The sequence below is a fragment of the Scyliorhinus torazame genome, chromosome 4 (assembly GCF_047496885.1).
Source record: "Scyliorhinus torazame isolate Kashiwa2021f chromosome 4, sScyTor2.1, whole genome shotgun sequence".
Lineage (NCBI taxonomy): Eukaryota > Metazoa > Chordata > Chondrichthyes > Carcharhiniformes > Scyliorhinidae > Scyliorhinus > Scyliorhinus torazame.
This window is the reverse complement of record NC_092710.1, coordinates 319115682-319135005: the sequence shown is the minus strand read 5'-3', so window position 1 is coordinate 319135005 and position 19324 is coordinate 319115682. Positions and strand designations below refer to the sequence as shown.

General features: G+C 42.8%; 2 protein-coding genes across 7 annotated transcripts in view; one reads left to right on the top strand and one right to left on the bottom strand.

Moving 5' to 3' along the window:
- Positions 1 to 1220: 1220 nt before the first annotated feature.
- The window catches only part of mrpl33 (mitochondrial ribosomal protein L33), a 52996-nt gene continuing 34892 nt past the window's right edge, over positions 1221 to 19324 (top strand). The window contains exons 1-2 of the mRNA XM_072500153.1: positions 1221 to 1257; positions 12677 to 12763. Of these exons, the coding sequence (XP_072356254.1) occupies positions 1236 to 1257; positions 12677 to 12763 (109 nt within the window). The 5' untranslated portion in view covers positions 1221 to 1235. The remainder of the gene's footprint in view (positions 1258 to 12676; positions 12764 to 19324) is intronic.
- Positions 16375 to 19324, bottom strand: part of rbks (ribokinase) — a 269106-nt gene continuing 266156 nt past the window's right edge. For all 6 annotated transcript variants that reach the window (XR_011940817.1, XM_072500141.1, XM_072500147.1 and 3 more), the window contains one exon: positions 16375 to 16778. Coding sequence is in view for 5 of the 6 variants with exons in the window: in XM_072500141.1 (XP_072356242.1) it covers positions 16695 to 16778 (84 nt within the window). In the remaining variant the exon portion in view is untranslated. The remainder of the gene's footprint in view (positions 16779 to 19324) is intronic.

The following is a 19324-nucleotide window of genomic DNA, read 5'->3' as shown; positions in this document are numbered from 1 at the left end:
TAGGAAGGTGGCTTCAGATTCCTGGGGTGTCAGGGCCAGTTCTGGGGCCAGAGACACCTATTTAAAAGGGATGGGTTGCATCTCAAAATGAGTGGAACCAGTTTCATTGCAAGGTAGTTCAGTGTGGTTGGGGAGAATTCAAACTAAATAGGCAGGGGGATGGGTACGTGCATATCAAAGTAGAAAAGAGGAACAAGGTGCATAAAGTGGGATGTACTAGAGAAGGAAGCAGCACCATATCAGATAGGACTAGACTAAGGACTACGGGGAACAGGTTTAGAATGCAAATGCACAAAGTGTAATGAATGCTCACTAAGAAAAATGAAGAGGTGGGGTGGCAGTATTTATTAGGTTAGACATTGTAGTGTTGGAAAGAGAGGGTATCTTGAAGGGGCAAGAACTATGCATGCATATGATGTCCACAGAGTGGAATCACTGCAAAAATTTAATTTCCTTTGTGAGTTGACTACTTCTTGTTTAAAAACAGGAGAAAACATTCCTCCCATCGTTCGGAATATGACCTGCCAGGCTGCTTCCCAACCCTGCCCAATTTATTGAGCAATCAGAGGTCAGCTTGGGATCATTTGTCTGCTGATTTGGACATGCACAGCCATTAAGTTAGGGCATGCATCCAGAGGTGAGCCAGGAACATTGGCCCAGATTTTCTGGCGTTCATATCGTTGGAAATTAGTCGCAAGTTGCCTTCAGGATCCCCACTGTCCCCCATCAACCTCTAACCTAATTATCCTCCAATCAGACCAGCCCAGTCTGCCCCCCCCCCCCTGTTTGGGCACATGTCCTGGGACTGGATGCAGGGGTCCTCTTATTTATAAAGTGCCTTTAGGAGCTCAGGGCATCTGAAAGTGCTTTACAAAGGGTTGGCACTTTCACACCAGGGATAATGGAAATTTGAAATGAAAACAGAAAAGCTGGAAAATCTCAGCCGATGAGGCAGAAACAGGAGTTTAATGTTTCAGCTCCAATGTGAATCTTCAGTGTTGCTCCCTCCACAGCTGCTGGCAGAATGGGAATTTTCAGATTTAAATTAACTTTGGAAGTCTGGTCAATGAAGAATAAAAACAATTGATGCCAACACCCTGTGCAGGTATTGACAGACAAAAGATAAATAACTAAACTAAACTTGAACCCTTTATCTCCCCCCTCCCCCGGCGGCCCGGAAGTGGTTGCAGGCTGTGACCCGGAGGTGTTCCCATTGGTCTCCAGGCAGAGGGAGGATGTTACTGACAACAGTGAACCGTGAGTTTATCCCAGCGGGGACAGCAGAGGGACTGCGGCACCGAGTACTCCCGGTGTTATCATTTAGCCCAGATATGCGGCCTGAGCAAGCTGCAAACGGCCCCAGTCTGGGAACTGAGCTCAGGAGTATTTCAATCACTCCCACATTTCAACATGTTCATCTTTTCAGCAGCAAGAGGGGTGGGGGAGTGAGTTTTAGCAAGTAAAATACAGACATTACTGCCTATGTTTTAAACTGGGAGTGATTACAGACTGGAATCTAATCGAGGTGGTTAAATGGTTTATATATAGAATAATGGGTACCTGGGAGTGATCACAGACTGGAATCTAATCGAGGGGTTCAGATGGTTTATATATAGAATAATGGATATCTGGGAGTGATTACAGACTGGAATCTAATCGAGGGGTTCAGATGGTTTAGATATAGAATAATGGATACCTGGGAGTGATCACAGACTGGAATCTAATCGAGGAGTTCAGATGGTTTATATATAGAATAATGGGTACCTGGGAGTGATTACAGACTGGAATCTAATCGAGGGGTTCAGATGGTTTAGATATAGAATAATGGATATCTGGGAGTGATTACAGACTGGAATCTAATCGAGGTGGTTAAATGGTTTATATATAGAATAATGGGTACCTGGGAGTGATCACAGACTGGAATCTAATCGAGGAGTTCAGATGGTTTATATATAGAATAATGGATATCTGGGAGTGATCACAGACTGGAATCTAATCGAGGGGTTCAGATGGTTTAGATATAGAATAATGGATAGCTGGGAGTGATTACAGACTGGAATCTAATCGAGGGATTCAGATGGTTTATATATAGAATAATGGATACCTGGGAGTGATTACAGACTGGAATCTAATCGAGGGGTTCAGATGGTTTATTTATAGAATATTGGATATCTGGGAGTGATTACAGACTGGAATCTAATCGAGGGGTTCAGATGGTTTATATATAGAATAATGGATACCTGGGAGTGATTACAGACTGGAATCTAATCGAGGGGTTCAGATGGTTTATATATAGAATAATGGATACCTGGGAGTGATTACAGACTGGAATCTAATCGAGGGATTCAGATGGTTTATATATAGAATAATGGATACCTGGGAGTGATTACAGACTGGAATCTAATCGAGGGATTCAGATGGTTTATATATAGAATAATGGATACCTGGGAGTGATTACAGACTGGAATCTAATCGAGGGGTTCAGATGGTTTATATATAGAATAATGGATATCTGGGAGTGATTACAGACTGGAATCTAATCGAGGGGTTCAGATGGTTTAGATATAGAATAATGGATACCTGGGAGTGATTACAGACTGGAATCTAATCGAGGGGTTCAGATGGTTTAGATATAGAATAATGGATACCTGGGAGTGATTACAGACTGGAATCTAATCGAGGGGTTCAGATGGTTTATATATAGAATAATGGGTATCTGGGAGTGATTACAGTCTGGAATCTAATCGAGGGGTTCAGATGGTTTATATATAGAATAATGGATACCTGGGAGTGATTACAGACTGGAATCTAATCGAGGGGTTCAGATGGTTTAGATATAGAATAATGGATACCTGGGAGTGATTACAGACTGGAATCTAATCGAGGGGTTCAGATGGTTTAGATATAGAATAATGGATACCTGGGAGTGATTACAGACTGGAATCTAATCAGGAGTTCAGATGGTTTAGATATAGAATAATGGATACCTGGGAGTGATTACAGACTGGAATCTAATCGAGGGGTTCAGATGGTTTATATACAGAATAATGAATACCTGGGAGTGATTACAGACTGGAATCTAATCGAGGGGTTCAGATGGTTTATATATAGAATAATGGATATCTGGGAGTGATTACAGTCTGGAATCTAATCGAGGGGTTCAGATGGTTTATATATAGAATAATGGATACCTGGGAGTGATTACAGACTGGAATCTAATCAGGAGTTCAGATGGTTTAGATATAGAATAATGGATACCTGGGAGTGATTACAGACTGGAATCTAATCGAGGGGTTCAGATGGTTTATATATAGAATAATGGATACCTGGGAGTGATTACAGACTGGAATCTAATCGAGGGGTTCAGATGGTTTAGATATAGAATAATGGATACCTGGGAGTGATTACAGACTGGAATCTAATCAGGAGTTCAGATGGTTTAGATATAGAATAATGGATACCTGGGAGTGATTACAGACTGGAATCTAATCGAGGGGTTCAGATGGTTTATATATAGAATAATGGATACCTGGGAGTGATTACAGACTGGAATCTAATCGAAGGGTTCAGATAGTTTATATATAGAATAATGGATACCTGGGAGTGATTACAGACTGGAATCTAATCGAGGGGTTCGGATGGTTTATATATAGAATAATGGATACCTGGGAGTGATTACAGACTGGAATCTAATCGAGGGGTTCAGATGGTTTATACATAGAATAATGGATACCTGGGAGCGATTACAGACTGGAATCTAATCGAGGGGTTCAGATGGTTTAGATATAGAATAATGGATACCTGGGAGTGATTACAGACTGGAATCTAATCGAGGGGTTCAGATGGTTTATATATAGAATAATGGGTATCTGGGAGTGATTACAGACTGGAATCTAATCGAGGGGTTCAGATGGTTTATTTATAGAATAATGGATACCTGGGAGCGATTACAGACTGGAATCTAATCGAGGGGTTCAGATGGTTTATATACAGAATAATGGATACCCGGGAGTGATTACAGACTGGAATCTAATCGAGGGGTTCGGATGGTTTATATATAGAATAATGGATACCTGGGAGTGATTACAGACTGGAATCTAATCAAGGGGTTCAGATGGTTTATATATAGAATAATGGATACCTGGGAGTGATTACAGACTGGAATCTAATCGAGGGGTTCAGATGGTTTATATACGGAATAATGGATACCCGGGAGTGATTACAGACTGGAATCTAATCGAGTGGTTCAGATGGTTTATATATAGAATAATGGATACCTGGGAGCGATTACAGACTGGAATCTAATCGAGGGGTTCAGATGGTTTAGATATAGAATAATGGATACCTGGGAGTGATTACAGACTGGAATCTAATCGAGGGGTTCAGATGGTTTATATATAGAATAATGGGTATCTGGGAGTGATTACAGACTGGAATCTAATCGAGGGGTTCAGATGGTTTATTTATAGAATAATGGATACCTGGGAATGATTACAGACTGGAATCTAATCGAGGGGTTCAGATGGTTTATATATAGAATAATGGATATCTGGGAGTGATTACAGACTGGAATCTAATCGAGGGGTTCAGATGGTTTATATACAGAATAATGGATACCCGGGAGTGATTACAGACTGGAATCTAATTGAGGGGTTCAGATGGTTTATATATAGAATAATGGATACCTGGGAGTGATTACAGACTGGAATCTAATCGAGGGGTTCGGATGGTTTATATATAGAATAATGGATACCTGGGAGTGATTACAGACTGGAATCTAATCGAGGGGTTCAGATGGTTTATTTATAGAATAATGGATACCTGGGAATGATTACAGACTGGAATCTAATCGAGGGGTTCAGATGGTTTATATATAGAATAATGGATATCTGGGAGTGATTACAGACTGGAATCTAATCGAGGGGTTCAGATGGTTTATATACAGAATAATGGATACCCTGGAGTGATTACAGACTGGAATCTAATCGAGGGGTTCGGATGGTTTATATGCAGAATAATGGATACCTGGGAGTGATTACAGTCTGGAATCTAATCGAGGGGTTCAGATGGTTTATATATAGAATAATGGACCTGGGAGTGATTACAGACTGGAATCTAATCGAGGGGTTCAGATGGTTTAGATATAGAATAATGGATACCTGGGAGTGATTACAGACTGGAATCTAATCAGGAGTTCAGATGGTTTAGATATAGAATAATGGATACCTGGGAGTGATTACAGACTGGAATCTAATCGAGGGGTTCAGATGGTTTATATATAGAATAATGGATACCTGGGAGTGATTACAGACTGGAATCTAATCGAGGGGTTCAGATGGTTTAGATATAGAATAATGGATACCTGGGAGTGATTACAGACTGGAATCTAATCAGGAGTTCAGATAGTTTAGATATAGAATAATGGATACCTGGGAGTGATTACAGACTGGAATCTAATCGAGGGGTTCAGATGGTTTATATATAGAATAATGGATACCTGGGAGTGATTACAGACTGGAATCTAATCGAAGGGTTCAGATGGTTTATATATAGAATAATGGATACCTGGGAGTGATTACAGACTGGAATCTAATCGAGGGGTTCGGATGGTTTATATATAGAATAATGGATACCTGGGAGTGATTACAGACTGGAATCTAATCGAGGGGTTCAGAATGGTTTATATATAGAATAATGGATACCTGGGAGCGATTACAGACTGGAATCTAATCGAGGGGTTCAGATGGTTTAGATATAGAATAATGGATACCTGGGAGTGATTACAGACTGGAATCTAATCGAGGGGTTCAGATGGTTTATATATAGAATAATGGGTATCTGGGAGTGATTACAGACTGGAATCTAATCGAGGGGTTCAGATGGTTTATTTATAGAATAATGGATACCTGGGAGCGATTACAGACTGGAATCTAATCGAGGGGTTCAGATGGTTTAGATATAGAATAATGGATACCTGGGAGTGATTACAGACTGGAATCTAATCGAGGGGTTCAGATGGTTTATATATAGAATAATGGGTATCTGGGAGTGATTACAGACTGGAATCTAATCGAGGGGTTCAGATGGTTTATTTATAGAATAATGGATATCTGGGAGTGATTACAGACTGGAATCTAATCGAGGGGTTCAGATGGTTTATATACAGAATAATGGATACCCGGGAGTGATTACAGACTGGAATCTAATCGAGGGGTTCGGATGGTTTATATATAGAATAATGGATACCTGGGAGTGATTACAGACTGGAATCTAATCAAGGGGTTCGGATGGTTTATATATAGAATAATGGATACCTGGGAGTGATTACAGACTGGAATCTAATCGAGGGGTTCAGATGGTTTATATACAGAATAATGGATACCCGGGAGTGATTACAGACTGGAATCTAATCGAGTGGTTCAGATGGTTTATATATAGAATAATGGATACCTGGGAGCGATTACAGACTGGAATCTAATCGAGGGGTTCAGATGGTTTAGATATAGAATAATGGATACCTGGGAGTGATTACAGACTGGAATCTAATCGAGGGGTTCAGATGGTTTATATATAGAATAATGGGTATCTGGGAATGATTACAGACTGGAATCTAATCGAGGGGTTCAGATGGTTTATATATAGAATAATGGATACCTGGGAGTGATTACAGACTGGAATCTAATCGAGGGGTTCAGATGGTTTATATATAGAATAATGGATACTTGGGAGTGATTACAGACTGGAATATAATCGAGGGGTTCAGATGGTTTATATACAGAATAATGGATACCCGGGAGTGATTACAGACTGGAATCTAATCGAGGGGTTCAGATGGTTTATATATAGAATAATGGATACCTGGGAGTGATTACAGACTGGAATCTAATCAAGGGGTTCAGATGGTTTATATATAGAATAATGGATACCTGGGAGTGATTACAGACTGGAATCTAATCGAGGGGTTCAGATGGTTTAGATATAGAATAATGGATACCTGGGAGTGATTACAGACTGGAATCTAATCGAGGGGTTCAGATGGTTTATATATAGAATAATGGGTATCTGGGAGTGATTACAGACTGGAATCTAATCGAGGGGTTCGGATGGTTTATATATAGAATAATGGATACCTGGGAGTGATTACAGACTGGAATCTAATCGAGGGGTTCAGATGGTTTATATATAGAATAATGGATACCTGGGAGTGATTACAGACTGGAATCTAATCGAGGGGGTTAAATGGTTTATATAAAGAATTATGGATATCTGGGAGTGATTACAGACTGGAATCTAATCGAGGGGTTCAGATGGTTTAGATATAGAATAATGGATATCTGTGAGTGATTACAGAGTGGAATCTAATCGAGGAGTTCAGATGGTTTATTTATAGAATAATGGATACCCGGGAGTGATTACAGACTGGAATCTAATCGAGGGGTTCAGATGGTTTATTTATAGAATAATGGATACCTGGGAATGATTACAGACTGGAATCTAATCGAGGGGTTCAGATGGTTTATATATAGAATAATGGATATCTGGGAGTGATTACAGACTGGAATCTAATCGAGTGGTTCAGATGGTTTATATACAGAATAATGGATACCCGGGAGTGATTACAGACTGGAATCTAATCGAGGGGTTCGGATGGTTTATATATAGAATAATGGATACCCGGGAGTGATTACAGACTGGATTCTAATCGAGGGGTTCAGATGGTTTATATATAGAATAATGGATACCTGGGAGTGATTACAGACTGGAATCTAATCGAGGGGTTCAGATGGTTTATATATAGAATAATGGATGCCTGGGAGTGATTACAGACTGGAATCTAATAGAGGGGTTCGGATGGTTTATATATAGAATAATGGATACCTGTGAGTGATTACAGACTGGAATCTAATCGAGGGGTTCAGATGGTTTATATATAGAATAATGGATACCTGTGAGTGATTACAGACTGGAATCTAATCGAGGGTTCAGATGGTTTATTATATAGAATAATGGATACTTGGGAGCGATTACAGACTGGAATCTAATCGAGGGGTTCAGGTGGTTTATATATAGAATAATGGCTACCTGTGAGTGATTACAGACTGGAATCTAATCGAGGGTTCAGATGGTTTATTATATAGAATAATGGATACCTGAGGGTGATTACAGACTGGAATCTAATCGATGGTTTACATAGAACAATACAGCGCAGTACAGGCCCTTCGGCCCACGATGTTGCACCGAAACAAAAGCCATCTAACCTACACTATAGAACATAAAACAATACAGCGTTTATTTATAGAATAATGGATACCTGGGAGTGATTACAGACTGGAATCTAATCGAGGGGTTCAGATGGTTTATTTATAGACTAATGGATATCTGGGAGTGATTACAGACTGGAATCTAAGCGAGGGGTTCAGATGGTTTATTATATAGAATAATGGATACCTGGGAGTGATTACAGACTGGAATCTAATCGAGGGGTTCAGATGGTTTATTATATAGAATAATGGATACCCGGGAGCGATTATAGACTGGAATCTAATCGAGGGTTCAGATGGTTTATATATAGAATAATGGATATCTGGGAGCGATTACAGGCTGAAATCTAATCGAGAGGTTCAGATGGTTTATTATATAGAATAATGGATACCCGGGAGCGATTACAGACTGGAATCTAATCGAGAGGTTCAGATGGTTTATATATAGAATAATGGATACCCGGGAGCGATTACAGGCTGGAATCTAATCGAGAGGTTTAAATGGTTTATATATAGAATAATGAATACCCGGGAGCGATTACAGGCTGGAATCTAATCGAGATGTTCAGATGGTTTATATATAGAATAATGGATACCCGGGAGCGATTACAGGCTGGAATCTAATCGAGGGGGCTAAATGGTTTATATAAAGAATAATGGGTACCTGGGAGTGATTACAGACTGGAATCTAATCTATGGGTTCAGATGGTTTATATATAGAATAATGGATACCTGGGAGTGATTACAGACTGGAATCTAATCGATGGGTTCAGATGGTTTATATATAGAATAATGGATACCTGGGAGTGATTACAGACTGGAATCTAATCGAGGGGTTCAGATGGTTTATATATAGAATAATGGATACCTGGGAGTGATTACAGACTGGAATCTAATCGAGGGGTTCAGATGGTTTATATATAGAATAATGGATACCCGGGAGCGATTACAGTCTGGAATCAAATCGAGAGGTTCAGATGGTTTATTGTATAGAATAATGGATACCCGGGAGCGATTACAGGCTGGAATCTAATCGAGAGGTTCAGATGGTTTATATATAGAATAATGGATACCTGGGAGTGATTACAGACTGGAATCTAATCGAGGGGTTCAGATGGTTTATATATAGAATAATGGATACCCGGGAGCGATTACAGTCTGGAATCAAATCGAGAGGTTCAGATGGTTTATTGTATAGAATAATGGATACCCGGGAGCGATTACAGACTGGAATCTAATCGAGAGGTTCAGATGGTTTATATATAGAATAATGGATACCCGGGAGCGATTACAGGCTGGAATCTAATCGAGAGGTTCAGATGGTTTATATATAGAATAATGGATACCCGGGAGCGATTACAGGCTGGAATCTAATCGAGAGGTTCAGATGGTTTATATATAGACTAATGGATACCCAGGAGCGATTGCAGACTGGAATCTAATCCAGGGGTTCAGATGGTTGATATATAGAATAATGGATGCCTGGGAGTGATTACAGACTGGAATCTAATCGAGGGGTTCAGATGGTGTGTATATATAGAATAATGGATACCTGGGAATGATTACAGACTGGAATCTAATAGAGGGGTTCAGATGGTTTATATATAGAATAATGGATGCCTTGGAGTGATTACAGACTGGAATCTAATCGGGGGGTTCAGATGGTGTATATATGGAATAATGGATACCTGGGAATGATTACAGACTGGAATCTAATAGAGGGGTTCAGGTGTTTTATATATAGAATAATGGATACCCGGGAGCGATTACAGACTGGAATCTGATCGAGGGGGTCAGATCGTTTATGTCGTGTTGGATGTTCTGATGTACAAACGATCCAACAGGAGATGGTGTAACTCAATTTTATTAACTACTCAACTGTAACAGCACATTGCTAACTTGGGTACGTGCATTGCCAGCTAATCGGTGGACCCTGTCCTATACTATCTGGGTGAGGCACTCATCAAATGGTGAAGTCTGAGTGGCAGGCTCTGAGCTCGGTGCTCTGAGCTGGCTGCTGCTGGAATGAGCGGGAACTGTAGTGTCCCCTGTTTTTATAGTGTGTGTGCTCTCACTGGTGATTGGCTGCGATGTGTGTGTGTTGGTTGGTCCTACTGCATGTCCATCAGTGTATGTGTGATTGCACCATGATATGCTGATCTAAATATCATGACATCCCCCCTTTTCACAAAGAATATGTGCCTACTTGATAATAAATACAGAAGTGTAGTGAGTGCATCTAATCATGTGTGTGCAATATTTACAACAATATGTACATGTGGCTATACTTTAAAAAAGAAATATATTTATTAATGTTTTTCAACAACACAATTTTTTCCCCTTACAAACAAACCGCCCCCCCACCCCGCCGTAACAAAATAACATGAAATCGCACTGAGCAAGATATATACATGGCAAAATGGCATATTTACACAGCTTTATACACTGGCTCTCTCCCGCACGTGCCAGTTTCCCCCGACCTTCATGTTATCTCCTGCTCATCCATCCCCCCAAACAATCCCCCATTTCCCCCCCCCCTCCTCCCCCCTTCCCAAGACGTCCCCCCCCCCAGGGTTGCTGCTGCTGCTGACCGATCTTCCTCTAACGCTCTGCGAGATAATCTAGGAACGGTTGCCACCGCCTGTAGAACCCCTGCGCAGACCCTCTCAAAGCAAACTTAATCCTCTCCAGCTTTATGAACCCAGCCATGTCGTTTATCCAGGCCTCCACGCTAATCTTCCACATTAGCAAGATCCTTCGCCGGGCTACTAGGGACGCAAAGGCCAGAATGCTGGCCTCTTTCGCCTCCTGCACTCCCGGCTCGTCCACCACTCCAAATATTGCTAGCCCCCAGCTTGGCTTGACCCGGACTTTCACCACCTGAGATATTGCTCCCGCCACTCCCCTCCAGAACCCCTCCAGTGCCGGGCATGACCAAAACATATGGACATGGTTCGCCGGGCTCCCTGAGCACCTTTCACATCTGTCCTCTACCCCAAAGAACCTACTCAACCTCGCTCCCGTCAAGTGCGCTCTGTGAACCACCTTAAATTGTATCAGGCTGAGCCTGGCACACGAGGAGGAGGAATTAACCCTACCCAGGGCATCAGCCCACAGACCTTCCTCGATCTCCTCCCCCAGCACCTCTTCCCATTTACCCTCCAACTCTTCTACTCGTGCTTCCCCCGCTTCTTTCATCTCTTGGTGTATTGCCGACACCTTGCCCTCCCCGACCCATACACCCGAGATCACCCTGTCTTGAATTTCTTGTACCGGGAGCAACGGGAATTCCCTGACCTGTCGCCTCACAAAAGCCCTCACCTGCATATATCTAAAAGCATTTCCCGGGGGGTAACTCAAACTTCTCCTCCAGTGCCCCGAGGCTCGCAAATGTCCCGTCAATGAACAGGTCCCCCATTCTTCTAATCCCTGCCCGATGCCAGCTCTGAAACCCCCCGTCCATCTTCCCCGGAACAAACCGCTGGTTACCCCTGATCGGGGACCACACCGAGGCTCCCATTGCACCCCTGTGCCGTCTCCACTGGCCCCAGATCCTTAGCGTTGCCGCCACCACCGGGCTCGTGGCATGCTTTGACGGCGGGAACGGCAGCGGTGCCGTCACCAACGCCCCCAGGCTCGTTCCTTTACAGGACGCCATCTCCATCCTCTTCCATGCAGCCCCCTCTCCCTCCATGACCCACTTGCGGATCATTGCCATATTTGCTGCCCAGTAGTAGCTCCCTAGGTTTGGCAGCGCCAACCCTCCTCGGTCCCTATTGCGTTCCAGGAACCCTCTCCTTACCCTCGGGGTCTTATTCGCCCACACAAACCCCATAATACTCCTACCTACTCTCTTAAAAAAGCCCTTGGTGATCATGATGGGAAGGCACTGAAACACAAACAGAAACCTCGGAAGGACCACCATTTTGACCGACTGCACTCTACCCGCCAGCGAAAACGGCAACATGTCCCATCTTTTGAAGTCCTCCTCCATTTGGTCCACCAACCTCGTCAGATTCAGTTTATGTAGGGTCCCCCAACTCCTGGCTATCTGGATCCCCAGATACCGAAAGCTCCCCTCCGCCCTCCTCAGCGGTAGGTCCTCTTTCTTGGTCCCCTGCCTGTAATACAAAGAGCTCACTCTTCCCCTCCATTGGGTCCGCCACATACAGCAACAGGTCATCCGCGTATAGCGACACCCGATGCTCTTCTCCCCCTCGGACCACCCCCCTCCATTTATTAGACTACCTCAGTGACATGGCCAAGGGTTCGATCGCCAATGCAAACAACAGGGACCGATGACTCTTTGTCAAAGCTTTGTCAAAGTCATTGGACTCGAAATGTTAGCTCTTTTCTCTCCCTACAGATGCTGCCAGACTTGTTGAGATTTTCCAGCATTTTCTCTTTCCTTTCAGATTCCAGCATCCACAGTAATTTGCTTTTATCCAGTGATGTACATCTGAGTCTGTATAAGGCTCTCGTCAGACCCCATTTGGAGTATTGTGAGTAGTATGGCCCCCTTTCTTATGAAGGATGTGCTGGCCTTGGAAAGGGACCAGAGGAGGTTCACAAGAATGATCTCTGGAATGAAGAACTTGTCATATTGAGGGGCAGTTGAGGACTCTGGGTCTGTACTTGTTGGAGTTTCGAAGGATGAGGGGGATCTTATTGAAACTTACAGGATACTGAGAGGCCTGGATAGAGTGGATGTGGAGAGGATGTTTCCACTAATAGGAGAAACTAGAACCCGAGGACACAATTGAGATGAGCGATTTCTTCAGTCAGAGTGTGGTGAATCTGTGGAACTCATTGCCGCAGAAGGCTGTGGAGGCCAAGTTACTGAGTGTCTTTAAGACAGAGGTTCTTGATTGATAGGGAGATAGGGGGTTAAGGGGAGAAGACAGGGGATGAGAATGCTTCACCATTGAATCAGCTATGGGGCCGAGTGGCCTAATTCTGCTCCTATATCTTATGGTCACAGCACCAGGGACCTGCTTTCTGGCCTTGGGTGACTCTGTGAAATTTGCACATTCTCCCTGTGTCTGCGTGGATTTACTCCAGATGATCTGGTTTCCTCCCACGGTCCAAAGATGTGCAGGTTAGGTGGACTGCCCATGCTAACTTTCTCCTAAGTATCCAAAAGGTTAGGTGGTGTTACTGGGTTACGGGGATAGGGTGAGGGCGTGAACCTAGGTAGGGTGCTCTTTCAGAGGGTTGGTGCAGTCGATGGGCCGAATGGCCTCTTTCTGCACTGTAGGGATTCTATGAAGCTTCTATGAGGTTGTGATCCTATCTAAATGGCTTAGTGATGTGAAATTATTACCATACATCTGCCTGAGGAGTTTATTTGTAAGGAAGGCTTTAATTTTCTTTTCAGGTTATTTATTGTGGTAGTGCCGAATAGCCAATATACTGGGAATCATGGATTCCTGCTGTGACATTTGTGCTTTGTCTTAGGATTTGTCTAATTGTGAGATTTGAGTTTCTGTCCCAGTGCTCAGAGACAGTTCTGAGCTACATAAATGATCTGGATGGTGTAATATGAAGTAAATTGGAGAGTGAGGTGCTGGAGTACACACATACGAATGTATGACTTAGGAACAGGAGTAGGCCACTCAGCCCCTTGAGTCTGCTCTGCCATTCAATAAGATCATGGCTGATCTGATTAGAATGTCAACCCCATGCTCCTGCCCACCCCTCATATCCTTTCACCCCCGTGTTAATCAAGCATATATCCAGCCCGCAAAGTACTCTACATCCACTGCCTTTTTGAGGAAGAGAGTTCCAAAGACTCATGACCCTCTGAGAGAAAAATAATTCTCACCTCTGTCTTAAATGAGTAACCCCATAATTTTAAACAGTGACCCCTAGTTCTAGAGTCGGACAAAACAGTAAGGATTCATAGAGGGACCCAGTTAAAGTGGAAATTGGGCAGTGGAATTGAATACATTGAAGGACACGGTCTTGACCTGTTTCAAGGAAGAAATATGGGACAGAATGAATGGTGTTGAACCAGCTGGGAAGGAGCAGAAGAAAGATGTGGGAGTGATGGTAGACTGAGTATTCTGTTATTGTAAAGCTACCATTTTAACAAGTAGACAGAATGCTGGTTCCGTAGTCTCGGCCAGAGGTTGTCATTCCTGAAACTGTTTGGTGCACTGGTGAGGCTATACCTTGAATACGTTCACTTCTATTCATGCAAGTGTAAGGTAAAGAACCAATATCTAGCAATGTGCAGACCGATCCCTAGTACAGAGCCTGATTTAGAGATGGATAGGTGAAAGGGAAAATGTAGTTTCTGAGCGCAATCAACCACAACTGAAGGACAAACTGATAAACAGGAAAGTTCAGGACTGGTGTTAAAGTGATCAGAAGGATCAACAACTTGTTTGAATCCAGCAGTAACTGGGAATTCTCTTCCAGGACAGGAAGTAGAAGTAAATTCTATAGGGAGTGTAGTATTCATGGATTAAAAAACAAACAGTACTGGGAAAACTCAGCAGGTTGGGTGGCATCTGGGGAGAGAGAAAAACAACAAATGTTTTGAGTCCATTATGACTCCTCTTCAGAAGTTTGAAGTTCGTAGTTTTGTTTAAACTTTTACCTGCTCTGTACCCCTATTCTTCCTGTTGATTTTTAAAGTAATCCAGGACTCTAATAAATTATCTAAATTGATACTTCAGGGCAGTACTGAGTGAGTGCTGTATGGTCAGAGCTTTCAGGTGAGACCAGTCCTGGGGCGGCATGGTGGCACAGTGTTTAGCACTGCTGCCTCACAGTGCCAGGGATCCAGGTTCAAATCCAGCCTCGGGTGACCATGTGGAGTTTGCACTTTCTCCCCGTGTCTGCGTGGGTTTCCTCTGGGTGATCCAGTTTTCTCCCACAGTCCAAAAGTGTGCAGGTTAGGTGGATTGGTCATGACAAATTGCCCCTTAGTGTCCAAAATGTTAGGTGAGGCTACTGGGGCTCTTTCCAAGGGCCGGTTCAAAGCCGATGGTCCGAATGGCCTCCTTCGGCACTGTAAGTTCTATGAAATCTGCTTGTCCAGGCGATGTGGAAAAACCCAGAGCACTCTGAAGAGGTGTAGGAGTGGTGACCTGCTCTTTTAGCCAATATTCATCCTTCCACCAATACTGCTTAATCTGACCATTTGTTTCATTCGCTGTTCGTGGGAACTCGCGACAGTGACTACACTTGAAAATAAATTTGTTGGATGCAGTGTTTTGGGACCTGGGGACACGGCAGGTGCCATATGAATGCAAGTCCATTCATTCTTGCTGATGAGTACTTGATGGTTGAGATCAACCAGGTTGAGATATTTTACAGCAGGAATCACAGAGGAAACTTTGGAGTTTTGCTGTGGCGTATTTGAGAAAAGTGACTGAGGACACACCAAAAATACTGGTGCCCCAACCCGGAGACTCAGTCGTTGTAATGATTGGTGCACATTTAATGAGAAAACATCACAAACGCAGGCAAATCTGCAACAAAGCTGTTCTGAATTTCTCTACTATCCTCAGTAATTTGAAAATAAGATTTTACTGAAACATAAGCAAACATTAAATATGCTTTGCATTATTTCTCAATTGGCTCGATGACATCAGATTCTTTTTGAAACCATTTTTTGGAAACAAAATCCGAAACCAATTTTTCAGGGAATACAGCAGGATAAGTGCCTTTAAATGGTCTTATTCATGTGCGTCTTGTGGGAATTATACCCTCTTGCTATCTGTTTGCAATTGGGGGACAAAGTTCCAAGTTAAAAAGGTTGTGTAAAACAAAGCTGGCCCACATAGAATGAGTCCTTCCAAGTGCTGAGGCTGGGATGTGGATATATGATATTTCTCCATCTAATCCTGTTCCCAGCACTCCATTCTCATTCCCATCTCGTCAATGTTGTGCCAAAAGCCACAAGCAGCTGCTGCTGGTGGTGGGGTTAGCTGAGAGCCAAGTGTAAGTTAAGAATGGCTGTTTTTTCCCAAGGTTTTGGGAGTATGTGTGTTATAAAATGAAGGCAGCGGCTCAACCAGAATCTTCAAAGCATTTGTAAATGGGAGAAATGGGATATTTCTTGGGAACACTTGAGGATAAAGATGAAAAGAAAGATGCTGGCAACTTTGAAATATTTTATTTCTACACGGAATGTGGACATCGCTGGCTAGGACAGCATTTATTGCCCATCCTTTGAGAAGGAGGTGGCGAGCTGCCACTTTGAACACTGCAGTCCATGTGGTGTATGTACGCCCACAGTGCTCTTTGGAAGGGAGTTCCAGGATTTTGACCCAGCGACAGTGAAGGAACAGCGGTGTAGTTCCCAGTCAGGATGATTTGTGGTTTGGAGAGGAACCTTCATTCAAGCTGCGAAGACTGGAAATATTTTCTAGATGTTCGGTCCAAATAGTCTGTGTTATTAATTAACTTCCACAGAGGTTCTTATCCCTCATCCCTGGATTCCCCAACCTCCTCCTGTATCCTCTTCTCTTCGATCACCAATCTCTGGTATAGGTTTGTTAATATCTGAAAGAGAGTGATTGATATTTAGGGCGTAATCCTTCACTGCAATGCAAAAACAACTTGTCTTTATTTAATGCCATTCACGTGGTAACTCTTCTGAAGCGTTAATTAATCTTGCTCTCCAAGATGCTGCCTTGCCTTTCTAGCTTTTCCTGCTTTTACCTTTCGGAATAGAATATTTTAAGATTCCACCTTGGGTGTGCTGTATTTAAATTGGAATTAAATGTAGCAGGTCCTCTACCCCAAGGTACTTAAAGGAACATTATTATACATTCAGCAAACATCTTAATTAAGGGGAGCATCACGGCAGTAGTCAGAGATGAAATAACCGAGGGATCATCCAGCGAGGCTTTGTGGGTGGAATTAAGAAATAAAAAGGGGATGGTGACCTTATTGGGATTGTACTGTAGGCCCCCAAATAATCAATGGGAATTAGAAGAACAAATATGCAGGGAGATTGGGGAGACTTGCAGGAGTAATAGGGTTGTCATAGTAGGGGTTTTTAATTTTCCTAACATAGACTGGGACTACCATAGTGTTAAGGGGTTAGATGAGGTGAAATTTGTTAAGTGTGTTTCGGAAAGTTTCCTCAGGCAGTATGTGGGAAGGTCAAAACTTGACCTACTCTTAGGAAATAGGACAGGGCAAGTGACTGAGGTGACGGTGGGGACCACTTTGGAACCAGTGACGATAGTTCTATTAATTTTAAAATAGTTTTGGAAAGGGGCAAAACTGATTCACAACTGCATGTTCTAAATTGGGGCAAGGCGAATTTTGATGGAATTAGGCAGGAGCTTGCAAGGGTTGATTGGAGTAGCTTGCTTGAAGGCAAATGGACCTCCGGCAAGTGGGAGGCCTTTAAAAGTGAAATAGCTAGAGTTCACGGTCTATATGTTCCTTTTAGGGTGAAGGGCAAGGTTGGCAGGAGTAGGGAACCCTGAATGACAAAACATTGAAGTTTTGGCCTGGAAAAAGAAGAAGGCATGGCTCGGGTATAAGCAGCTGGAATCAAGGATTCCCTGGAGGTATACAAGGGATACAGGAGTATAGAACATAGAACATAGAATGATACAGCGCAGTACAGGTCCTTCGGCCCACGATGTTGCACCGACATGGGAAGTCAAAAAACAAAAGCCATCTAAACTACACTATGCCATTATCATCCATATGCTTATCCAATAAACTTTTAAATGCCCTCAATGTTGGCGAGTTCACTACTGTTGCAGGTAGGGCATTCCACGGCCTCACCACTCTTTGCGTAAAGAACCTACCTCTGACCTCTGTCCTATGACTTCTGTCCTATATCTATATACTCAAGAAGGATATTAGGAGGGCAAAAAGGGGGCATGAGATAGCTTTGGCTGAGAGGATTAAGGTGAATTCTTTAAATATATTAAAGGAAATAGAATAACTTGAGAGGGAATAGGACCCCTCAAGGACGAAAGTGGACACATATATGTGGAACCGCAGGAGATGGGCGAGGTGCTCAATGAATATTTCTCCTCTGTGTTTACCGTGGAGAAAGACATGATGACTTGTGAACCTGGGAAAGTTAGTGGCGATATATCGGGGACAGTTTGCATTACAGTAGAGGAGGTGATGGACGTATTAAAATGTATGAAGGTAGATAAATCTCCTGGCCTTGACCAGCTATATCCAAGAACACTGAGGCTAGAGAAGAAATTGCGGAAACCCTGGCTGAGATATCTGCATCATCGTTAGTCATGGGCGAGGTACCAGAAGACTGGAGGGTAGCAAATGTTGTGCCGTTATTTAAGAAGTGTTGCAAAGAAAAGCCTCGGAATTATAGACCGGTAAGCCTAACATCTGTGGTGGGTATGTTACTAGAGAGGATTCTGAGGGATAAGATCTTTAGGCATTTGGAAAGACCGGGTTTGATTAGGAGTAGTCAGCTTGGCTTTGTGCATGGGAGATCATGCCATACATATTTGTTACAGTTCTTTGATGAAGTGACCAGGAAGGTAGACTAAGTCTATATGGGCTTCAGTAAGGCCTTTGATAAAGTTCCACATGGTAAGCTGCTCTGGACGGTTAGATCACATGGAATCCAGGCAGAGCTGGAAAATTGGATATACAATTGGTTTGATGGTATGAAGCAGAGAGTAATGGTGGAAGGATGTTTGTCGGATTGGAGGCCTGTGACTAGTGGTGTGCCTCAGGGGTCAGTGCTGGGCCCATTGCTGTTTGTTATCTATATCAACAATTTGGATGAGAATGTACAAGACATGATCAGTAAGTTTGCAGATGACAGTAAAATAGGTGGTATTGTAGACAGTGAGGAAGGTTATCAAAACTTTCAGCAGGATCTGATCAGCTGGGGAAGTGGGACGAGAAATTGCAAATGGAGTTCAAAATAATCTTTATTAGTGTTACAAGTAGGCTTACATTAACACTGCAATGAAGTTACTGTGAAAATTCCCTAGTCGCCACATTCCGACTCCTGTTTGGGTCACAGAGGGAGAATTCAGAATGTCCAATTCATCTAACAAGCACGTCTTTCAGGACTTGTGGGAGGAAACCGGAGCACA